Source organism: Engystomops pustulosus, chromosome 2 (assembly GCF_040894005.1).
Source record: "Engystomops pustulosus chromosome 2, aEngPut4.maternal, whole genome shotgun sequence".
Lineage (NCBI taxonomy): Eukaryota > Metazoa > Chordata > Amphibia > Anura > Leptodactylidae > Engystomops > Engystomops pustulosus.
In genome coordinates, this window is record NC_092412.1 from 36,857,481 (window position 1) to 36,877,110 (window position 19,630).

Consider the following 19,630-nt stretch of genomic DNA (forward strand, 5'->3'; position numbering starts at 1 on the left):
AGCTCATCGAAATTGGACAGTAGAAGATTGGAAAAACGTTGCCTGGTCTGATGAGTCTCGATTTCTGCTGCGACATTTGGATGGTAGCGTCAAAATTTGGTGTCAACAACATGAAAGCATGGATCCATCCTGTCTTGTATCAACGGTTCAGGCTGGGGTGGTGGTGTCATGGTGTGGGGAATATTTTCTTGGCACTCTTTGGGCCACTTGGTACCAATTGAGCATCGTTGCAACGCCACAGCCTACCTGAGTATTGTTGCTGACCATGTCCATCCCTTTATGACCACAATGTACCCAACATCTGATGGCTACTTTCAGCAGGATAATGCGCCATGTCATAAAGCTGGAATCATCTCAGACTGGTTTCTTGAACATGACAATGAGGTCACTGTACTCAAATGGCCTCCACAGTCACCAGATCTCAATCCAATAGAGCATCTTTGGGATGTGGTGGAACGGGAGATTCGCATCATGGATGTGCAGCCGACAAATCTGCGGCAACTGTGTGATGCCATCATGTCAATATGGACCAAAATCTCTGAGGAGCTTCCAGCACCTTGTTGAATCTATGCCACGAAGAATTGAGGCAGTTCTGAAGGCAAAAGGGGGTCCAACCCTTTACTAGCATGGTGTACCTAATAAAGTGGCCGGTGAGTGTATATCCCAAACTAAATTACTTAGATAATTTTCACACGGTAAGAAAATTCTTTACTATGTGCAACTACTCTCCTTTTTATTTGTATTTGCCATTAATGTGACAAAAGCTGATTTATCTGCCTATAAACTTTTAATTCCCATGATCCATAAAATAATGTCTGAATAAATCTGGCTAGATGTATTCCCATAAAATATATAAAGCACATACATTATATATATATATATATATATATATTATATATATATATACAGTATATACAAAAAGCAGTTTCCTGCTCAGCAGATGTAGAGAATGTTCCTAGGCCCCATGCACACGACCGTATGTGCACAGAGCATATGTTCTTTCACAGCACCGTGACCAAGGTAGATGGCCGCCATGAAGAGGGGAGGGGTAAGGAACGCTCACCCATCCTGTATCCTGCTTTATGCTACACCCAGGCATACAGCCATAGGGCAAGGGGCTTAAGGCCAGTTGTACATATGCATGTTTTTTCCGACACACTCACCTCGAGGAGGACATTTACATATGATATAAGCCTTGCCCCACCTCCATGCCAGATACATCAGGAAGCTCCGACTGGCAGCCATCTGCACTGGCGTACAGTGCAACACCAAGTCCTGCCTGGCATAAAATTGCGCTATTACCTGGCCCTTTCAAGCCTCAATGGGTGCAATGGGTGCAAGTGAGCAGGCACATGGGGGAGGCATAAAGGTCTAAAGATCTGCAATTCCTGCAGATCTAAAGAAAACTTCCATATAAGTCTCAAGAAATCTCCCCCCTTACGATCAACCAGTCCGAATGTATAATTGGACTGAACTGTTGGTTGGGTTCAGCAGTTCTACATTTGGATCAAAAATCCCTCAGACTCGGAGCGACATAGATTTGGTAAATAATTTTGCTTATGTTAATCTTATTGTGTCCAGATGCTGCACACACTCACAGCTCGAGCTCTAATTAAAGACTATGAGGATGGGATTCTCCACGAGAAGGAGGATGAGAATGAGGTCAGTGCCATTCTATTGCACCTTATACACTAATTATATGTGTCCATACAGACAACCTTCCCTGCATCAATTTACAAAGTTGCCTGTTAATCATAGGACTGTCTGCTTGACTTCACTGCATAAAAAGAGCGGTGATAAAAATGTATAAAATGCAAACTATGTTGAATATTTTCCAATAGAACTATAAATAAACCTGTTGAGCATGTCTGGATGTGACTAGAGTATGAGAGATGATATAACATCAGATTGATACTTCAGTCCCATCTAGAGCTACAGTTATCAGAGATGATATAATGATAGATTGATAATTGCAACAGTGGACTAGAGTATTAGAGATTATACAATGGCAAGGATAAGACTGCTGCTCTGGATGTGACTGGAGTATCAGAGATGATCGAATGCCTCTAGAACAATGTTGGATACATTATATATATATATATATATATATATATATATATATATATATATATATATATATATATATATATATATATATTTTCTGCTAAATCAAGCATGTATGTGTAGAGAGGAAAAGGGTGTAGGCCAACCTAAGGACTGAAGGTACAAGGTTTGGTATAAAATCAACTAAGATTTCACCATATTTCTATTCCTAAGAGGCATTTAAAGAGATGGTGGTGTTTACAGTGAAACTCAAAATTGCTCATTGATCTACCCAGATAGTAGATCTTTGGATACGACTCTACAGGATAATGAGTAGAGTATCGTGTACTTAAAAAACAAGAAATTATTTTTGGGAATATTATTATAATAATCCACTGTCATTTTATGTTTGATCCAGATGAAGAAACAAGAGATGAAGTCCTTAATCATCGAACTTAGTAAAGAATACTCAATAGTGACTCAATTTACAAGTTTTGTGGCAGTGGAAAAAAGGGTGAGTAGTGAACAGTCGTAGAAACTTTACATGTTTTAATCATCTCCAACCTCTTAATAAAAGTCAATAGAAAGTCCAAATTGCAGCTCAGTAACCATGTGTCCATTGCAAAGTACCAACACATTAATGTAGCCTAATATTAGCAAAAATAACAATATATGAGGGTAAAATAATACTGCCACATGATGGCAACCACAATTACAACAACATATATACCATCATACAAAGGTCAATATTACTAATATTATCACTATAGCAGCAGCCAATATAGTGATTCATATTAGCACCCCACCATAAAATTATTAATATTCCTGCCAGTGATTAACATCCTAAATAATTAAGCAAAGGCCACAATGAAAAGGAAAATCACCAATGATACACTCTATTGGAGATATAACAATCCCGCCCCGCATCCCTCTTCACACCCTTGAATGCCCACTTGGCGTGGAGGTGGCATAAAGGGGAAAAAAAATCTCAATTACTGGCAGTTCACCTTTAATTGCTATTATTTCAGGGCTTGTACACCAGAAAACTGGCATACAAGTCCTGATAAATCTGATAAGTCATAAGTGGTAAATAAAACATTTTAGATAGTAGAATAATAGGGGCACTGTGGGAGATTGGGGAATGCTATTTGACAGGGCATCTGCAAAGTACCTCACCGAGGACTGACAGTGAATTGAATTGGATTGAATTAGATGGTTAGGACCACAGGGTTTGGCTTGGTAGTGGCCTGGCAGCTAGTGTCAGGGTAGCTTGCTCCTAAACTAGGTTTCATCCACCCCTGAGTCCATGCCCACACATGCCATTTCCAAGATATTCCCAATGTAATCCGTATGCTAATTAAGCAGTTGGTGCACAAAGGGCATGCCTTTAGCCCCAGGAGCACTGTTAGTCTAAATCACTTACCGTACTTCTTATTTCAATCTCACCCCTACCTGACAGAAGAAGTGGTCCAGGCAGGAGTAGCAGTACAGTTACTAAGAACAGATGTGTGCACCAACTTCCTCTTTAGAATACATAATAAAATGTCTCAGGAATTGCTTTAAAGAGGACCTGTCACCCAATTACTAAAGTAAGCAGCTCCTAGTGCTTGATCAAACGCCGCAGTGTTATAGTGATAGCGTTACCGGAAACCTCCGGTAACGCTATCAAACACTGCGGCGGGGTACAATGTAATTGTCGGACAGCTCGAAAAGCTGTCCGACGTATTCATGAGGCGGCCGGGTTGGGGCGTGTCTAGGGGCGGTGACTGCCGCCTAGCGCGCGACAGTCACTGCCGGCCTATGGAGCGAGCAGGGCGGTCCGAGGAAGAGGCAGCGCCTCGGACCGCCCCTCATGAATACATCGGACAGCTTTGCAAGCTGTCCGATGATTACACTATACCCCGCCGCAGTGTTTGATAGCGTTACCGGAGGTTTCCGGTAACGCTATCACTGTAACACTGCGGCGTTTGTTCAAGCACTAGGAGCTGCTTACTTTAGTAAGTAGCTCCTAGTGCCGAATATTTAGGTGACAGGTCCTCTTTAATGACAGAAATCATAGTTATTTTTTATTTAAGAGTACATTTTTCTGCTACATGCTTCCAACAGATAATAAAGCTTGGTGGAGGTGATAGACTCACTTTAAACCCTAGCGCACCAGTCATTCCTACTTAAAACAGTAAAAAGTGCATCACCCTACACTTTATTTTTTGTTATAAATAACAGAGAAAAATGTTCACTTACTTTTCATTTTTTCTTTTCCGCTCTGTCACGTTTCTGGAGAGGGTAACAGAAATCCCTGACACGGGTGTGAACTGGGCCATACAATTATGGTTTTGTTAACACCCCTTTAAGAGCGGAGGAGTAAATACAAGCCTGTCAGGATATGTGTAATATTCTGATTTTAAAATCTGCAGATTATGTAAGTTTTCCTGAGTGTTATTATATGGATACTGCAAGATTTTTGAAAGTTTGAATTGAAAGAAAATTGAAAATAAAATAATATTTTATTATTTAGACCGCAGAAGAAATCCTTGACATTGAACCAAATGCCCTTGAAATTATATCAGAAGAAGATGTGGATATTTTGCCCTACATGGATTGGTCTTCTGTTGATCAATTTTGGGTAAGTGTACATTTATCACTCTTATTTATCACATTCCTGTGTCACAAAAGTGAAGTCCTAAACAGATGTTTATACTCGAGTATAAGCCTAGTTTTTCAGCACAAAAAAATGTGCTGAAAACCCAAATTCGCTTATACTCGAGTAAAAAAAATATAGGTTTTCCCAGGTTTTTGTGGTAAAATTAGGGGCCTCGGCTTATACTTGAATCGGCTTAAACTCAAGTATATACGGTAATTACAAAATAAATTATGTAAAGGGCAAAAACAGTTGCAGATTTGATGAAATTATATTAACCCAGTTATGCATTTTGGTGATATTACAGAAATTCCAAATCTTTTATTGTTGTAGTCCACCTTTTCTATTACAATCCTAATTTACAAATTCTAATGACACTTTAGGACCAGGACAGAGAGGAAAAGACCCGTCCTAAAAACTTTTCCAGCGGTCAGCCAGGCTGGAGGACTGAGTGTAGATGGGTGTAGTAGCTTTGTTTATATAGAAAGCACGGCCTTACTCACCTTTCAGAGCAATGCATCCTGCATCAAAGTAATGTCCAATAATTAATGAAAAGGGGAGTATGGGGAAAGTTAAGACAAAGGAATATTATATATTTCCTATTAACTTGAAGATAACCCCTCTAAAAGGATAGGTTCAGGGGGAATTATTTCACATTCGTTACAAATCTTAGTGCTAAATCTATTTGGAAGTCTGGGATCACAAAAACCCCCACTGATTTTAAGCGTAGCGCCTCCAAGTTTGGTATGAGATCATGAGGTACCCAGGGGATTGAAGAGCTACTGATGGAGTAAGACATGTCTGCCCAAGCTCATCCTGAGTTTTCCTAGCTTTTCTGTGGCTATTGATGATTATGGTTGTGGTATGGTGGCTCAGTGGTTAGCACCAAAGCCTTTCAGCGATGGGGTCCTGGGTTCAAATCGCATCCAGGTCAACATCTGAAAAGAGTTTGTTTGTTCTCTTTGTGTTTGCTTTGGTTTCCTCCGGGTCCTCCGGTTTCCTCCCACACTCCAAAACATACTGGTAGATTGATTAGATTGTGAGCCCCATGAGGACAGGGACTGATTTGGCAAACTCTGTGCAGCGCTGCGTAATATGTGTGCCCTATATAAATAAAGGAATTATTATGGAATTATTATTATTATGACCCCACTCTGATTTTGAAGTTCTCGAATTTGATGGCTGTTGATAAATTTGTCTATTTGGGGCTAACTATCCATAATTAGTCCTCTTTTGTTTACTAATGTCCTTTGGTAGGAAAGGGATCTTGTTAAACTGGACACCTTGTAAACTACCCACGTTTGCTAAATGGCTCTTGCTGATCAAAGCAGATCTTCCGATTCATGCTGCTAGAGGTACTCCGGATCGATACTCTCTGATCTGGGATGTTTGCTTGGCTGCCCAGACAGCTTCATACGCGGAGGAGGAATAGCTTCCATATTTGTGTGTGTGACGGGATGACTGTGTGTTCTCCACCCTGGGGAAGAAGCGCCATTTAGTGAGATTATTCTCACTTTGTGTCTGTTAAATATCTTATGTCACTCCTTTTATACCAAAGCCTGCTATTATGATTGTATAATGTACTTCCCTGAGGCGCTTTTTGCCTTTTGTATGTTGTTCTACTTTTGAAAAATTTTAAATAAAGTTTAAAAAAAAGGCTCTGCTTGTAGCCGTAAAGAACTTAAGTTTCCTAAGAGGTAGTCTTACCGATAATAATTGTTAACTAATCTTCTAGCCTGGGTAATCTATATATAGCGTTTCCAAATTGATGAGGGATTTATGTAAACTGGCGCCTATTTATCTTCTTATCATACATTTGTGTGTTTCCATTTTTGCTTCCCACCTTCAAAAATCCATATTTAGTTTTCTCTTATACAGAGCTGTGTAAAGGCTTGTTTTCTGTGTTACAAATTGTACTTCCAAGTGATGGTATTGAATATTTCATATCATGTAACGGAAAGCTGGAAAAAAAATTCCAAATGCAGTGAAATGTACTTTTTTTTCGGCTTTTATTGTGCGTTACAAATTACATTTCCCCTTTATTCTTTGGCTCAGTATACCCAAAGTAGGTGCGGGATACCAAATTTATGTAGGTTTTATTATGTTTTAATACATTTATTAAAATTCTAACCTTTTGTACAAAATAATGCCTTTGCCTATTTTGACGCTAATAACTTTTTCATACTTTGGTGTACGGACTTTTGTGGGGTTTCATTGCTACCATCTTTGGGACTGTACAATCTTTCAATCACTTTTTATTTTAAGTTTTTTTGTATTGCAAAATAGCACTATTTTCTGTTGTGGGGTTCACCGTCGGGAATAACCGTTTTAATATTTTGTATGTTCCACTCGCAGAGACAGAGGGGGAGATTTATCAGAAGTGTCTGAGGTAAAAGTGTTCTTGTTGCCTATGGTAACCAATCAGAGCTCAGCTTTCATTTTCCAACAGCTGTTTATAAAATTACATCTGAGCTCTGATTGGTTTCTATAACTAGAACAGTTTTACCTCAGACACCTTTGATAAATCTCCCCCATAGTCTTTAGGAAGAGTATGGTTTATTTACGGACTATTGGGAGCATTTGCACATTCAAAACACCTTGAAGTGAATGCTCAGGGAGGGCCCCACACACCTTATATACATGATATGAACTTCTAGGACTTTTTAAAAAAAAATTTTTTACTGTATTTATAGAGGGTACTTTAACCCTATGAAGTCTGATTGTTTTTGTCATCAACTTGAATAGTACTGTACCATTCATTTACTGGCAAGCCTATTTGTTTTGCTTTTGGCAGGCAATCCATTGAAGCAAATATAAAAGGTTTAAGTGTTTTTCTACTTTTTTAAAGGTTGATTCTGCAGTAGAAGAAGTGCAAGCAATTTGCCTTTTGGAGGTAATACATTTTTATATGGATTTTTATTCTCATGCTATCTTTTGTATATGTGACAAAACTGTTACTACATACGTGGACATCATTTCTAAGATAATAACACATAGTGGGCTCAAACAGTTTCTGCGTGTCCATGTACTGTATAACTACAATAAGTGGAGAGAAAATACTATGAAAAATAGGTACTAGCAGGGCCGGCGCCAGCACTGGTCATCCCCGGCCAGGGCCCAGAGCTGCTGGGGGGCCCATATAAGGCTGTACATAAGGAATCTGTGGGGTGAGAGGGACTGTATCTAATGAATCCATAGGGGGTGAGGGGGGCTTTATATAAAATAACCATGAGGGGGCTGTACATAAAATAACCATGAGGGGGCTGTACATAAAATAACCATGAGGGGGCTGTACATAAAATAACCATGAGGGGGCTGTACATAAAATAACCATGAGGGGGCTGTGTGGGATGATAAACTATGGAATAGTTTAGGGAACTGGAGACTGTAAGTTTCTGAATTTTTAATTCCGCTATGTGAGTTCACTGCAAAGGGGCCTACAGAGGCTCTGTCGCCCAGGGGCCTACTGAACCCTGGAGCTGGCCTTGAGTATTAGTATAGATAATAGAGGAAGGGCAGGTAATTTACCATGTGTAACATTTAACTCGTAACCAGTGGTGTAACATGAACCTGATGGGCCCCAGTGCAATGTCTGTGCCAGGCCCCTGACTATAATGTATAGTTTATTGTACTAGTCTTCTCATATGGGAAAGTTACACCTCATGGGCTCCCTAAGCCTCTTGGGCCCAGTTGCAACCACACCCTCTGCTCCCCCTAAAGTTACCCCCCTGCTCATAACATTTTATATTTTTCTTTAAGGATAATCTGGAGCTTGCAGATCACATTCAGGATTCTTCAGTGAGATATTCAGAGGAGCAATGCATTGATTTAGCCCTCTCACACAGCAGTGGCGTAAGTACCTGTTATGTATTTAGCTCTGATTTTTCTTAAACTTTTTTGATAAAGAAAACTTTTCCTACCAGAACTTTAGTAAATACCATTCCTCATGTGAAAGGGTTTGTTTCCTATATTGGATAGTGTCATTTTGTTCATTCTACAATGGATCAAGGCAAAAAAATACAGCCACCTTCAGTGTCCTGCCCTCAGTATGTCATCCGTCATCACCATGCAGGTGGCCTGGTGTTCTACTTTTATATATATATATTGGGGAGATTAATCATTAGACCTATGTAGCATCTTAGCGTATAATTGTCGGAAATTTTAGCGCAAACATTGTATTTGCAGTTTTTGTAGTCACGCATCACCACATCTATCAACAGAGAATTTTCAAAAGAATGCAAATTTAATCGAAAAACTACACCACATAGGAGGTGGTGTATGTGGGTCCATTGTTACTACAGGGGGTGGAGATTTATCTCAAACTTGCTCAATTTTGAAGTTTTTGCTTAATTTTATTTTTGAGGTATCTGAGAATTTCCTGTGCAAAAACATCGCAATAAAGGCAGAAATTGAGTAGATGCTAAACATACGTGCGACTGGTGCAGTCTATTCGCAAAGAGCGCACACAGCTGATAGTCACAGCAGAAGGCATTTAACGCTGCACATACACCGGACTATAAATCTGACTGGTGGAAACCTGCCTGTCTAACACATAGACAACTGCTCAAAATCCTACCTAATGATTAATCTACCCCATTGTGAGTACTGTTGGTGTAGTGTGCCCTTAATGCAATTAAATATAAAATTTAACCTGTGTTGCTCTTTTACCTCAATCCGCGAATCTCCACGTCCGCGTTTCGGTTAAATACAAGCTACCGGGTTTGTTCCTCACCCTATATAATCCCCTTACTGACCGGGCTTATATTAGTTGAGAGCTGGTGGCGGCTTATTTGGGGTTGATAAGGTTCTGTTTCACTGAGGCTAGTGAAAGGGGTCTTATAGCCATTTAGGGTTGTGATTTATTGTTGTGCCGTATCCGGAGGTTGTGTGGACAACTCTAACTCACTTCCTGGGCCTTCCAGAACCTGTGCGTTCTGTTTGTAGAAAAATAATTAATTGATCTTGTGTACCCTGCAGGGGTTTGAAACGTCACGTTTCGTCACCGGAAGCTTTATAAAGCTTCTGTGTTTACTTCCCCTGGATAGCAATCTGTTGATGGTAATTTGATGTCACACAGGTGCACGGCTCGTTAGTATCATAGACAGTAATCAGAGCTGTGTGATATAACGAGCCGTGCACCTGTGCGACCATGGTCAGATTTCTGTCCCCTGGTATTAAACGTAGAAGCTTCCTGTAGCAGGACAGCAAGCAGAGATCTAGAAAACTATAAGGAATTGATACAGAAAGTATATTGGAAAATTAGATAACTTTTCCTTACACAAACCAGATCAATTATTTGCTGAGAGTGGACAACCCCTTTTAGGATGGATCTGCATCATAGAGAGGGTGCAGGGAGATGTATCATCTCACACACTTCAGCATCTAGTAGCAGGCCCACACTGTGAGTTTGGGTAGACTAACTGGTCACCAATTCTAGACCTATATGGTTAAAATATAGCCATAAATAGGGACAAACCCATTACAAATTTATATCTTAAGTACATTCTGCTAAAAGTCTGATTTATGTTTAACCACAAAATTTTCCTTTTAGTCAGTACGTTGCTATGAAGAAATGGACCATGTAGAAGAAGAAGTAAGTAAATGCGTTTTATCTTTCATTTAACTTTAGTTTTTAAGGAAGTTTTTTACAAGGTTACAAAACTAAATGGCTGCCAACAAAGTCGAAATGTCACCAACATTGGCATGTACAATTTTTTTTAAATGTCGGCACCACCGGTTTGGGCTGAAAGTGTCTGCATCAATTCTGCAGCCAATGACTGTCCACGGGAGGAGAACGCTGTGGTCCCCCTGAGGTTCTAAGACTGTGGTTGAAGGAAATCTAAGCGCTTAGAGCACTTGTGGATCTTATCTGTTTGGAATATCTCTGTATCTGGCCAGATTATATTCTCCAAGCATTTCATAGGTCGGTCTAAACGTTGATGCGTATACTTTTCTTGAACATGCATTTTGTTCAGCAATCGAGTCTTGTGTGGTGAGCATGCATACAAGGCATAGAGGTTTAGTTCCTTTCTATAATTCCCTCTTGTATGTAAAACTTTGCTTATTTACCTACAAAATATAACTTTTTAAAGTCACATGAAAATGCTGTGAAAAAGTCACTTTTAGAGGTTGAAGGGGAAACCTCACTTCAGATGCCCCCATCTTCCATTCTATAGAGCTGCCTGTATCTATGAGTGTGTAGCGCACAGAACCACATGTGATGCAATTTGAAAGATAAGATATGTCCTTGGACATAATGGGGCAGATTTATCAAGCTGTCTGAAAGTCAGAATATTTCTAGTTGCCCATTACAACCAATCACAGCTCAGCTTTAATTCTACCAGTGCTCAATGAATACATTAAAGGGGAGCTGTGATTGGTTGCCATGGGCAACTGGAAATATTCTGACTTTCAGACTGCTTGATAAATCTGCCCCAATGTTTCTGATTAATTGCCCCCCAGTTGCCCACTGCTTTATCCAGAAAGAAAATGTTTGGATTTAGACCATTTAAAAGTACTTTGGTTATGGAAATATCCAACATGTCACAAGTGAGACGTGCAAAGCCTTCACTTCTATCCTTTGATGAAACTGTGGACTCAGTATAAGTGTTTAACCTGTGTTGCTCTTTTATCTCAATCCACAAATCCCCACGTCCATGTCTCAGTTAAATACAAGATACCAGGTTTGTTCCTCACCCTGTATAATCCCGTAACGCACCAGTTTTATATTAGTTGAGTGTTGGTGGCAGCTTATTTGGGTTGATAAGGTTCTGTTTCACTGAGGCTAGTGAAAGAGGTCTTTTAGCCATTCAGGGTTGTGATTTATTGTTGTGCTGTATCCGGAGGTAGAGTTGTCCACACAAACTCACTTCCTGGGCCTTCCAGAACTTGTGCATTCCGGGAGTGTAATAGAAAAATAATTAACTGACCTTGCATACCCCACAGATGTACGAAACGTCACGTTTCGTCACAGGAGGCTTTATTTTTCTACGCTTGTAAAAAATTTAGGGGAAACAAGGTATCAATTCCTCACAGTTTTCTAGATCTCTGCTTCATGTCTTGCTATAGGAAGCTTCTATGTTTACTTCTGCTGGATAGAAATCTGTCAATGGTAATTTTGTGTCACACGGTGTACAGCTCTTTAGTATTACAGAGAGTAATCAGAGCTGTGTGATATCACGAGGTGTGCACCTGTGTGACCAGGGACAGATTTCTATCCACTGGAAGTAAACATAAAAGCGTCTTATAGAATGTCAGCAAGCAGAGGTCCAAAAACATGAGGAATTGATACTGAAAGTGTAATTGTATAACTTTTCCTTACACAAACCATATCTATTATTTTCTGAAAGTGGACAACCCCTTTAAGGATGGATATCGCACCCTGGATCATAGAGAGGGTGCAGAGAGATGTATCATCCCACACACTGCAGCATCTACTAGCAGGCCCACACTGTGAGTTTGGGTGGACTAGGACTTTTTTTTACATTTATATTCAGTCTTTTTTATACTGCTCACCAGTTCCAGAACTATATGGTTAAAATAAAGCCAAAGATAGGGACAGACCCATTCCAAATTTATATTTTATGTACATTCTCCTAAAAGTTGATTTATATGTTAAACTGCAACATTTTCCTTTTAGTTAGAATGTTGCTATGAAGCAATGGACCATGTAGAAGAAGAAGAAGTAAGTTTTATCTTTCATTTAACCTTGTTTTTAAGGAAGTTTTTTTTTACAAGGTTACAAAACAAAATGGCTACCAACAAAGTCAAAATGCCACCAACATTGGCATGTACAATTTTTTTTAAATGTCGGCACCACCGATTCTGCAGCCAATGACTGTCCACAGGAGGAGAACGCTGTGGTCCCCCTGAGGTTCTAAGACTGTGGTTGAAGGAAATCTAAGCGTTTAGAGCACTTGTGGATCTTATCTCTTTGGAAAATCATGGTGTCTGTATCTGGCCAGATTATATTCTCCAAGCATTTCACAGGTCTAAATGTGGACACGTATACATTTCTTGAACATGCATTTTGTTCAGCAATCGAGTCTTGTGTGGTGAACATGCATGCAAGGCATAGAGGTTTAGTTTAGAAATTGTTCTGCAACCAATGCATCTGTAGCTTCTCCGATTCTGGGAAAGGGAGGTGGCGAGGGCGTGCATAATTAGCATTAAATCTGGTGATTCTGGAGGGAACTACCAGATTTACCCCAATAAACTATAAGCCCCCTCAGATGTGGTAATTCATTTTCCTTTCTATAATTCCCTCTTTTATGTAAAACTTTGCCGATTTACCAACAAAATATCACTTGAAAATCTCACATGAAAATGTTGAGAAAAAGTCACTTTTAGAGGTTGAAGGGGGAACCTCACTTCAGATGCCCCCATTCTATAGAACTGCCTGTATCTATGATTTTGTAGCGCACAGAACCACATGTGATGTGATTTGAAATACAAGATCCTTATCTAGGTACTAGAGAACCAAAGATCTGTATTGGAACTCCCCCTCCGGCCTCTAAAAGTGGCTAATCTCAAAAGTTGACTCTTCTCTGGTATTTTCCAATGACCTTGGAGCGTTTTTAATAAGTTGACGGGTGAAATTAAAAAATAGAGGGAGTTCTAGAAAGGATATTTCATACCCTACATGATGGGGAATTGTATTTTTATCCGGTAGAATCAATATAAGGCCCCATTAATCATAGTTCATACTGATTGCAACTCATTTTATGGTTCAATAATAGCTTTATTTTTAATGCACTTTAACAGGGATGCAACTCATTTTATATGATAAAAAAACTATTCAGGTATTTTCAGGAATCCTCCTTTAAGATATCTTTGTGTGACTTGTGCAATGGACCCGTTTGTCGCTCTCTAGATAATGGGGGTCATTTACTAAGGGCCTGATTCACGTTTTCCCGACGTGTTACCCGAATATTTCCGATTTGCGCCGATTTTCCCTGAATTGCCCCGTGATTTTGGCGCACGCGATCGGTTTGTGGCGCATCGGCGCTGGCATGCACGCGACGGAAATTGGGGGGGGGGCGTGGCCGAACGAAAACCCGACGGATTTGGAAAAACCGCTGCATTTAAAAAAAAAAATTGGTCGCACGGGCCATACTCACATGCACCACGATGAAGACGATGAACTCCAGGGCACCTCGGCTTACTTCAGCGCAGCAGTGCCACCTGGTGGACATCGAGCGCAGGACCCGAACGTTCGTCAGAGAAGCCGCCGCTGGAACGCGAATGGACCGGGTAAGTAAATGTGCCCCAATGAGTGGCAAAGCCGCTAAAGCGAGCAGAAATAGGAATTGCTCTATAGTTTGTGCATTAAACACAGGGCCGTGGAAAGCACAGACGTGTGTATGAGCCCATAGTGATTCATGGAGTTGTGTGCTAGCCGTGCAAACATTGGCCAACACAGGGCCAAAATATGTACATTTGTGTGGACGAAGCCTGAGGTGGACATAAAAATGTTTCTGATTAATTGCCCCCCAGTTGCCCAGTGGTTTATCCAGAAAGGAAATGTTTGGATTTGGATCATTTCAAAATACTTTGGCTATGGAAGTATCCAACAAGTCACGAGTGAGACGTGCAGAGCCTTCACTTCTATCCTATGATGAACCTGTGGACATGGGTTTAGCGTTTCAGGAGGACGATTTGGTATGTATCATGTTGTGTTCACATCTCTGTTACCACGTTTGATGTGTTGTAAATGTTCACAAGGAGAAATAATACATGCACCAAGTTACCATCACAACAGGTATAGATATTTGACGCTTCATTTAAAGGGGTTGACCAACTCCCATTAATAAAAATAAAAAAATAACCCTGAAAAGTGTTAAACGTTATGTATAACAAGTGGGAGAAATCTATTATATATCATACAGCATATAACTCGTGTGTAGCTTCTGTTTAGATGACAGAAGGTGAATTTTTTTCATTCATTTTTATTTTAAAATGCTATTTTATTATTTATTTTATTATTATTTATTTATTTTATATAGTTTGTATTGGTGAGACAGATTCAGCAACCTACTGCACATTTTTACACTAAAATTAGCTTTGCTCCCTTGTCAACAGGGCCCAGAGCTGCTGGGGGGGCCCACATAAGGCTGTACATAAGGAATCCACGGCAGTGAGGGAGGCTGTATCTAATGAATCCATAGGGTGTGAGGGGGCTTTTATAAAATAACCCTGAGGGGGCTATTTGGGATGATAAACTAGGGAATATTTTCGGCAACAGGAGACTGTTTAAGTTTCCTAATTTTTAATGCTGCCGCGTGAGTTCACGGCAGTGGAGCCCACTGAGGCTATGTCATCCAGGGGCCTACTGAAACCTGGAGCTTGACCCTACTTGTCGGGTGACATGACCAAGACAAAGAATCCTGTCATGGCATGTTGCCCTTCAATCCTTCATCCTGGTGGTAGATGTCCTTTAATTTGTTGGTAATAATAGTTTCCACCTGCAAGTCAAGGATGCCCGTCCACCAGAGTCGAAGGAAGGAGCCTTCTTATACAAGGGTCAATGAGGTCCTTTATATGCAAGATACCCGATCTAAACTGAAATTGTATGGGGAGGTTTAGGAGGTGAGCGAAGAGTAGCTAACCGAAATCTGACTGTCCATATCTTTGTAAAGTACAGGCAGTCCCCGGGTTACATACAACATAGGTTCTGTAGGTTTGTTCTTAAGTTGAGTATGTAAGTGGGAACAGTATACTTTATTACCGTAACCCCAGTCAAAAAATTTTTGGTCTCTCTGACAATTGGATTTTAAAAAATGTTGGATTGTCATAAGAATCAATATTAACACTAAAGCTTCATTACAGACACATTTGATAACTGTTACAGCTGATCATTGTAGCCTAGGGCTAAAGTACAGTAAATTACTAACATCCAGAGGTCCGTTTGTAACTAGGGGTCGTATGTAAGTCAGGTGTTCTTAAGTAGGAGACTGTCTGTATAAGAGGTCTTGTGATAATTCAGTAGCTGAATTGTCGTGGTAACAGAACTGGACACCAGCTTAAAGTTGTCTTTGCTTCACAGTCTTACCTTTTGAGCTATAACTTTAGGGATAGTTCACATGAAGAATTTCATGTACATTTTCTGCAGGAAATTCTATTTTAATGGTAATTTATACAACATTGTCGTTGTAAGAGACCTAGGTGCTATGTTATACGTGTGGTGTTCTTGTGATGTATAAATACTTTACAGCTCTATATGCAATGGATTTATTATGAGAATCTTTGATTACAAAAATTATTATTTTATGCAGTTCGAAGAATTGAATTCATCAGTAATCGGCTCAGTACTTCCCCATGCTGAAGCTTTAAATGAGATACCAACCGCATCATTCTCATTCGCATCCCACATGTCAGCCGTTGCGGTATGTACCGGTATATATCTGGTTATGTTAATGAACTTATTTCTTAGGCTACATTCACACTGCACGGGGAGAGGAGGAACGGCAGTGCACGGGGAGAGGAGGAGGAGGTGAGCGCAGCTCACTAGGAAGTTATGGCGCACGGCGCCGTACTACGACGAAAGATAGGACATGTCCTATCTTTTTCCGGGGTACGTAGTGGTACGGTGCAGCACACGCCCATCGCCGTCTATGGGGGACGTATATCGGCCGTATATACGTCGGCCGTATATACGTCCTCCATACGGCAGTGTGAATGTAGCCTAAGGCTATATTCACACGAACGTATGGGGGACGTATATACGGCCGCCGTATATACGGACGATATACGTCCCCCATACACTTCTATGGGCGCACGGCACCCTACGGGAAAAAGATAGGACCTGTCCTATCTTTTCCCATAATATGGCGCCGTGCGCCATAGGTTGCTATGGAGAGGGGCGGGGGTGAGCTGCGCTCACCTCCTCCTCCTCTCCCCGTACACTGCCGTTGCCCGCTACGGTACGGTACGGGCGTGCAACGGCAGTGTGAATATAGCTTTACACTGTAATTTTATTAACCCATAATATATGACCCAGTTTGTCTTTGTACTGTATTTCTAAATCTTCATCCCACCTGGACAATTTGGGTCACTAGACAGAGTCACCAGATTAGAGGGGACCTTACAAAGCGGACTTCTTCTTAGTTTAAAGAGAAGATTTTTCGTCTTCTGATGATCTCCATAGTTTTCTGTTTTAAGGATATAATATGACCGCCAACTAGAATCTAGAATATGGTGTGGTTGATATAGTTATGTGGAGACATGCAGACAGGTCCATGGTGTTAGATCCAGGATCTTACAAATCATAAAAATGTGTCTACATGATCCATTATATATGCTATATAGGGTTAAATCAGAGGAATTATATGATTTGTGTAAGGAAAAGTTGTATACAATTTTTCAATATACCTTTCCTCGTGGTTTTCTAGATCTCTGCTTGTTGTCATTCTTTAGGAAGGTTCAGTTTACTTCCAGTGGATAGAAATCTGCCCATGATCACACAGGTGCACGGCTCGTTATATCACACAGCTCTGATTACTCTCTATGATACTAACAAGGAGTGCACTGGGATGTCCATCACATGATCATGGACAGATTTCTATCCAGCGGAAGTAAACAAAAAGGCTTTCTATAGCAGAACAGCAAGCAGAGATCTAGAAAACTGTGAGGAATTGATAAAGAAAGTATATTGGAAAATTGCTTAACTTTTCCTTATACAAACCATAACAATTATTTGCTGAATGGGAACAACTCATTTAAGAAAAATGAAGTGTCTAGAAGTGTAGAAGTCTAGAATAATTCTTTAAATATTTACTGGGGCAGATTTATCAGGTTTGTACACCTGTTTTCTAGTATACAAGGAATAGAAAATATTGCAATTCCTGCAGCACAGCCTGGAATTATGACTTTTTGAGGGCTTTCTGACTCTTACGCTACTTTTCCATAAAGTGGATGTGGGAGAAGGGGCGGGCCAGGGCAGTTATGGTGATACAACTTGTAGCTGAAATCATGGCACGTCTGACCTGGTATAGATTTAATTCTTGTGTTGCACTGGACTTAATGAGAGGTCCAGTATGCCATTTGTCAATGTGGGAGGGGGGGGGGGGTATGACACACTCTTAATAAATACCCATTTACTTTTATACAGGAACCCGCAGATCCAGTTTCATATTTGTGTGCAGAGAAAGAAAGTCCAAGCATTTCCCTAGATAATGTATGCTTTACTTCATTAAAGAAGAGGAAAAAGTCTAGAAAATTACCACAAATCCCACCATCACAAGGATTCCAACCACCAACCCGGGATTACATAGCAGCAACAACATGGCTGGCACCCGCACCAGCCCCAGAAATCCAACTAGGTCCTGGACCCCCACCATTTCAACCAGCCTTAGGAGACCCACCCGTCCTAGGACTTGCACGACCAGCCTCAGGAATCTCACCAGCTTTTGGAGGCTCACTCAACCAAGGATTTGCACGATCAGCCTCAGGATTTCCATCAGATTTTCGAGGCGTAGCAGCTCCCGTACTTGCACAGAGCACCTTAGGAATATCACCAGCTTTTGGAGGCTCACCTGCCCCAGGATTTGCACAACCAGCCCCAGGATTTCCATCAGCTTTTGGAGGCCCACCAGCCCCGGTACTTGCACGGAGCACCTTAGGAATATCACCAGCTTTTGGAGGCTCACCTGCCCCAGGATTTCCACAACCAGCCTCAGGATTTCCAGGAGCTTCGGGAGAAATTGCACCACCTGCACTAGGATACCCACTGCTTCCTGGACCCCCACCACCACCTCCACCAGCCCAAGAATTGTCACAGCCACACATGGTATGTATATTTATGTGTTCACATTGATTCACACATTTATTACTCCCTAAGTTTTTAAAACCCGTATTGCATTACCCAACTTATCTTTTTACTACAGTCTAACCATTCTACTTATTACATGAAATGTATGCAACTCTGTGACATGTCCTTATGATCTTCTTTGCTTTGCAACCAGCTTGCACTGGGTGACATCAATTTAATATCCTAAATCCTTATCCTATTTGGCTTATAAAGGTGACGATTTTTTACATCTCTTATATAAAATGCTATATATATATTGGTGGGAAGTTCAAGGGTTACCTAGGAAGAAGTCAGGTGTGAGTTTGATTGGTCGTCATAGCTTTCTATTTTTTTTCCAACTAATTGATATTAAAGCCCCTAATAGCAAGACACAAGAGGAATGTCCAAAACCCTAGAACTATTAGGGCATATAAGAAACAAGCAAAAGCCTATAGTGCAGAAACAGCCACGTAGAACCCAACACACAGTGGGCCTCATTTACTAAGGCTCGCACAGGCACTTTCGTCAGACTTTCCAGAATTTTTCGGGATTTGTGCGGCTTTGACAGGTATTTAACAGGTGTTTGTAATTCATCTATTATGAGAATAATTAATAATAATAGTTATCATTTCTACAGGGCCCCCAATCAAAAGGATTATTTGCGTCACCCCTTTATTACCCAAGATCCCCAGCCTTCTCAACAACTCTACATCCACTTCCCCCTGTGGTATGTATATTTTTGTTTTCAACCCAACATGTTTTTGTTGCAGTCTTAACTTTTAAGCTATAATTTTAGTGCTAGTGAAACAAATAATTTTATGTATAATTTCCGCCAGAAAATCTATTGTACTATATAAAACCACTTGCTGTACTGTGGTGATAAGAGAATTAGGTGCTATGTTATATGTGTTGACAATGTCAAATTATGGTATAAACTCAGGTATAAGCCAACCCGAGTATAAGCCAAGGCCCCTAATTTTACCACCAAAAACTGGGAAAACCTATTTACTTGAGTATGAGCCGAGGGTGGGAAATGCATTGGTCACAGCCTCCCAGTATATAGCCTTCCAGACCCCTGTAGTATACAGCCTTCCAGCCCCGTGTAGTATACAGCCTGCCAGCCCCCTGTAGTATACAGCCTTCCAGCCCCCTGTAGTATACAG

At 40.6% G+C, this 19,630-nt stretch overlaps 1 protein-coding gene across 2 annotated transcripts in view; it reads left to right on the plus strand.

The window, feature by feature from the left end:
* The window catches only part of PARP4 (poly(ADP-ribose) polymerase family member 4), an 85,392-nt gene that overhangs the window by 49,834 nt on the left and 15,928 nt on the right, over window positions 1–19,630 (plus strand). For both annotated transcript variants that reach the window (XM_072134260.1, XM_072134259.1), the window contains exons 28-38: window positions 1,582–1,662; window positions 2,462–2,557; window positions 4,559–4,666; window positions 7,530–7,574; window positions 8,441–8,533; window positions 10,233–10,274; window positions 12,321–12,365; window positions 14,177–14,341; window positions 15,955–16,065; window positions 17,790–18,467; window positions 19,105–19,194. In XM_072134260.1, coding sequence (XP_071990361.1) covers window positions 1,582–1,662; window positions 2,462–2,557; window positions 4,559–4,666; window positions 7,530–7,574; window positions 8,441–8,533; window positions 10,233–10,274; window positions 12,321–12,365; window positions 14,177–14,341; window positions 15,955–16,065; window positions 17,790–18,467; window positions 19,105–19,194 — 1,554 coding nt within the window. The remainder of the gene's footprint in view (window positions 1–1,581; window positions 1,663–2,461; window positions 2,558–4,558; window positions 4,667–7,529; window positions 7,575–8,440; window positions 8,534–10,232; window positions 10,275–12,320; window positions 12,366–14,176; window positions 14,342–15,954; window positions 16,066–17,789; window positions 18,468–19,104; window positions 19,195–19,630) is intronic.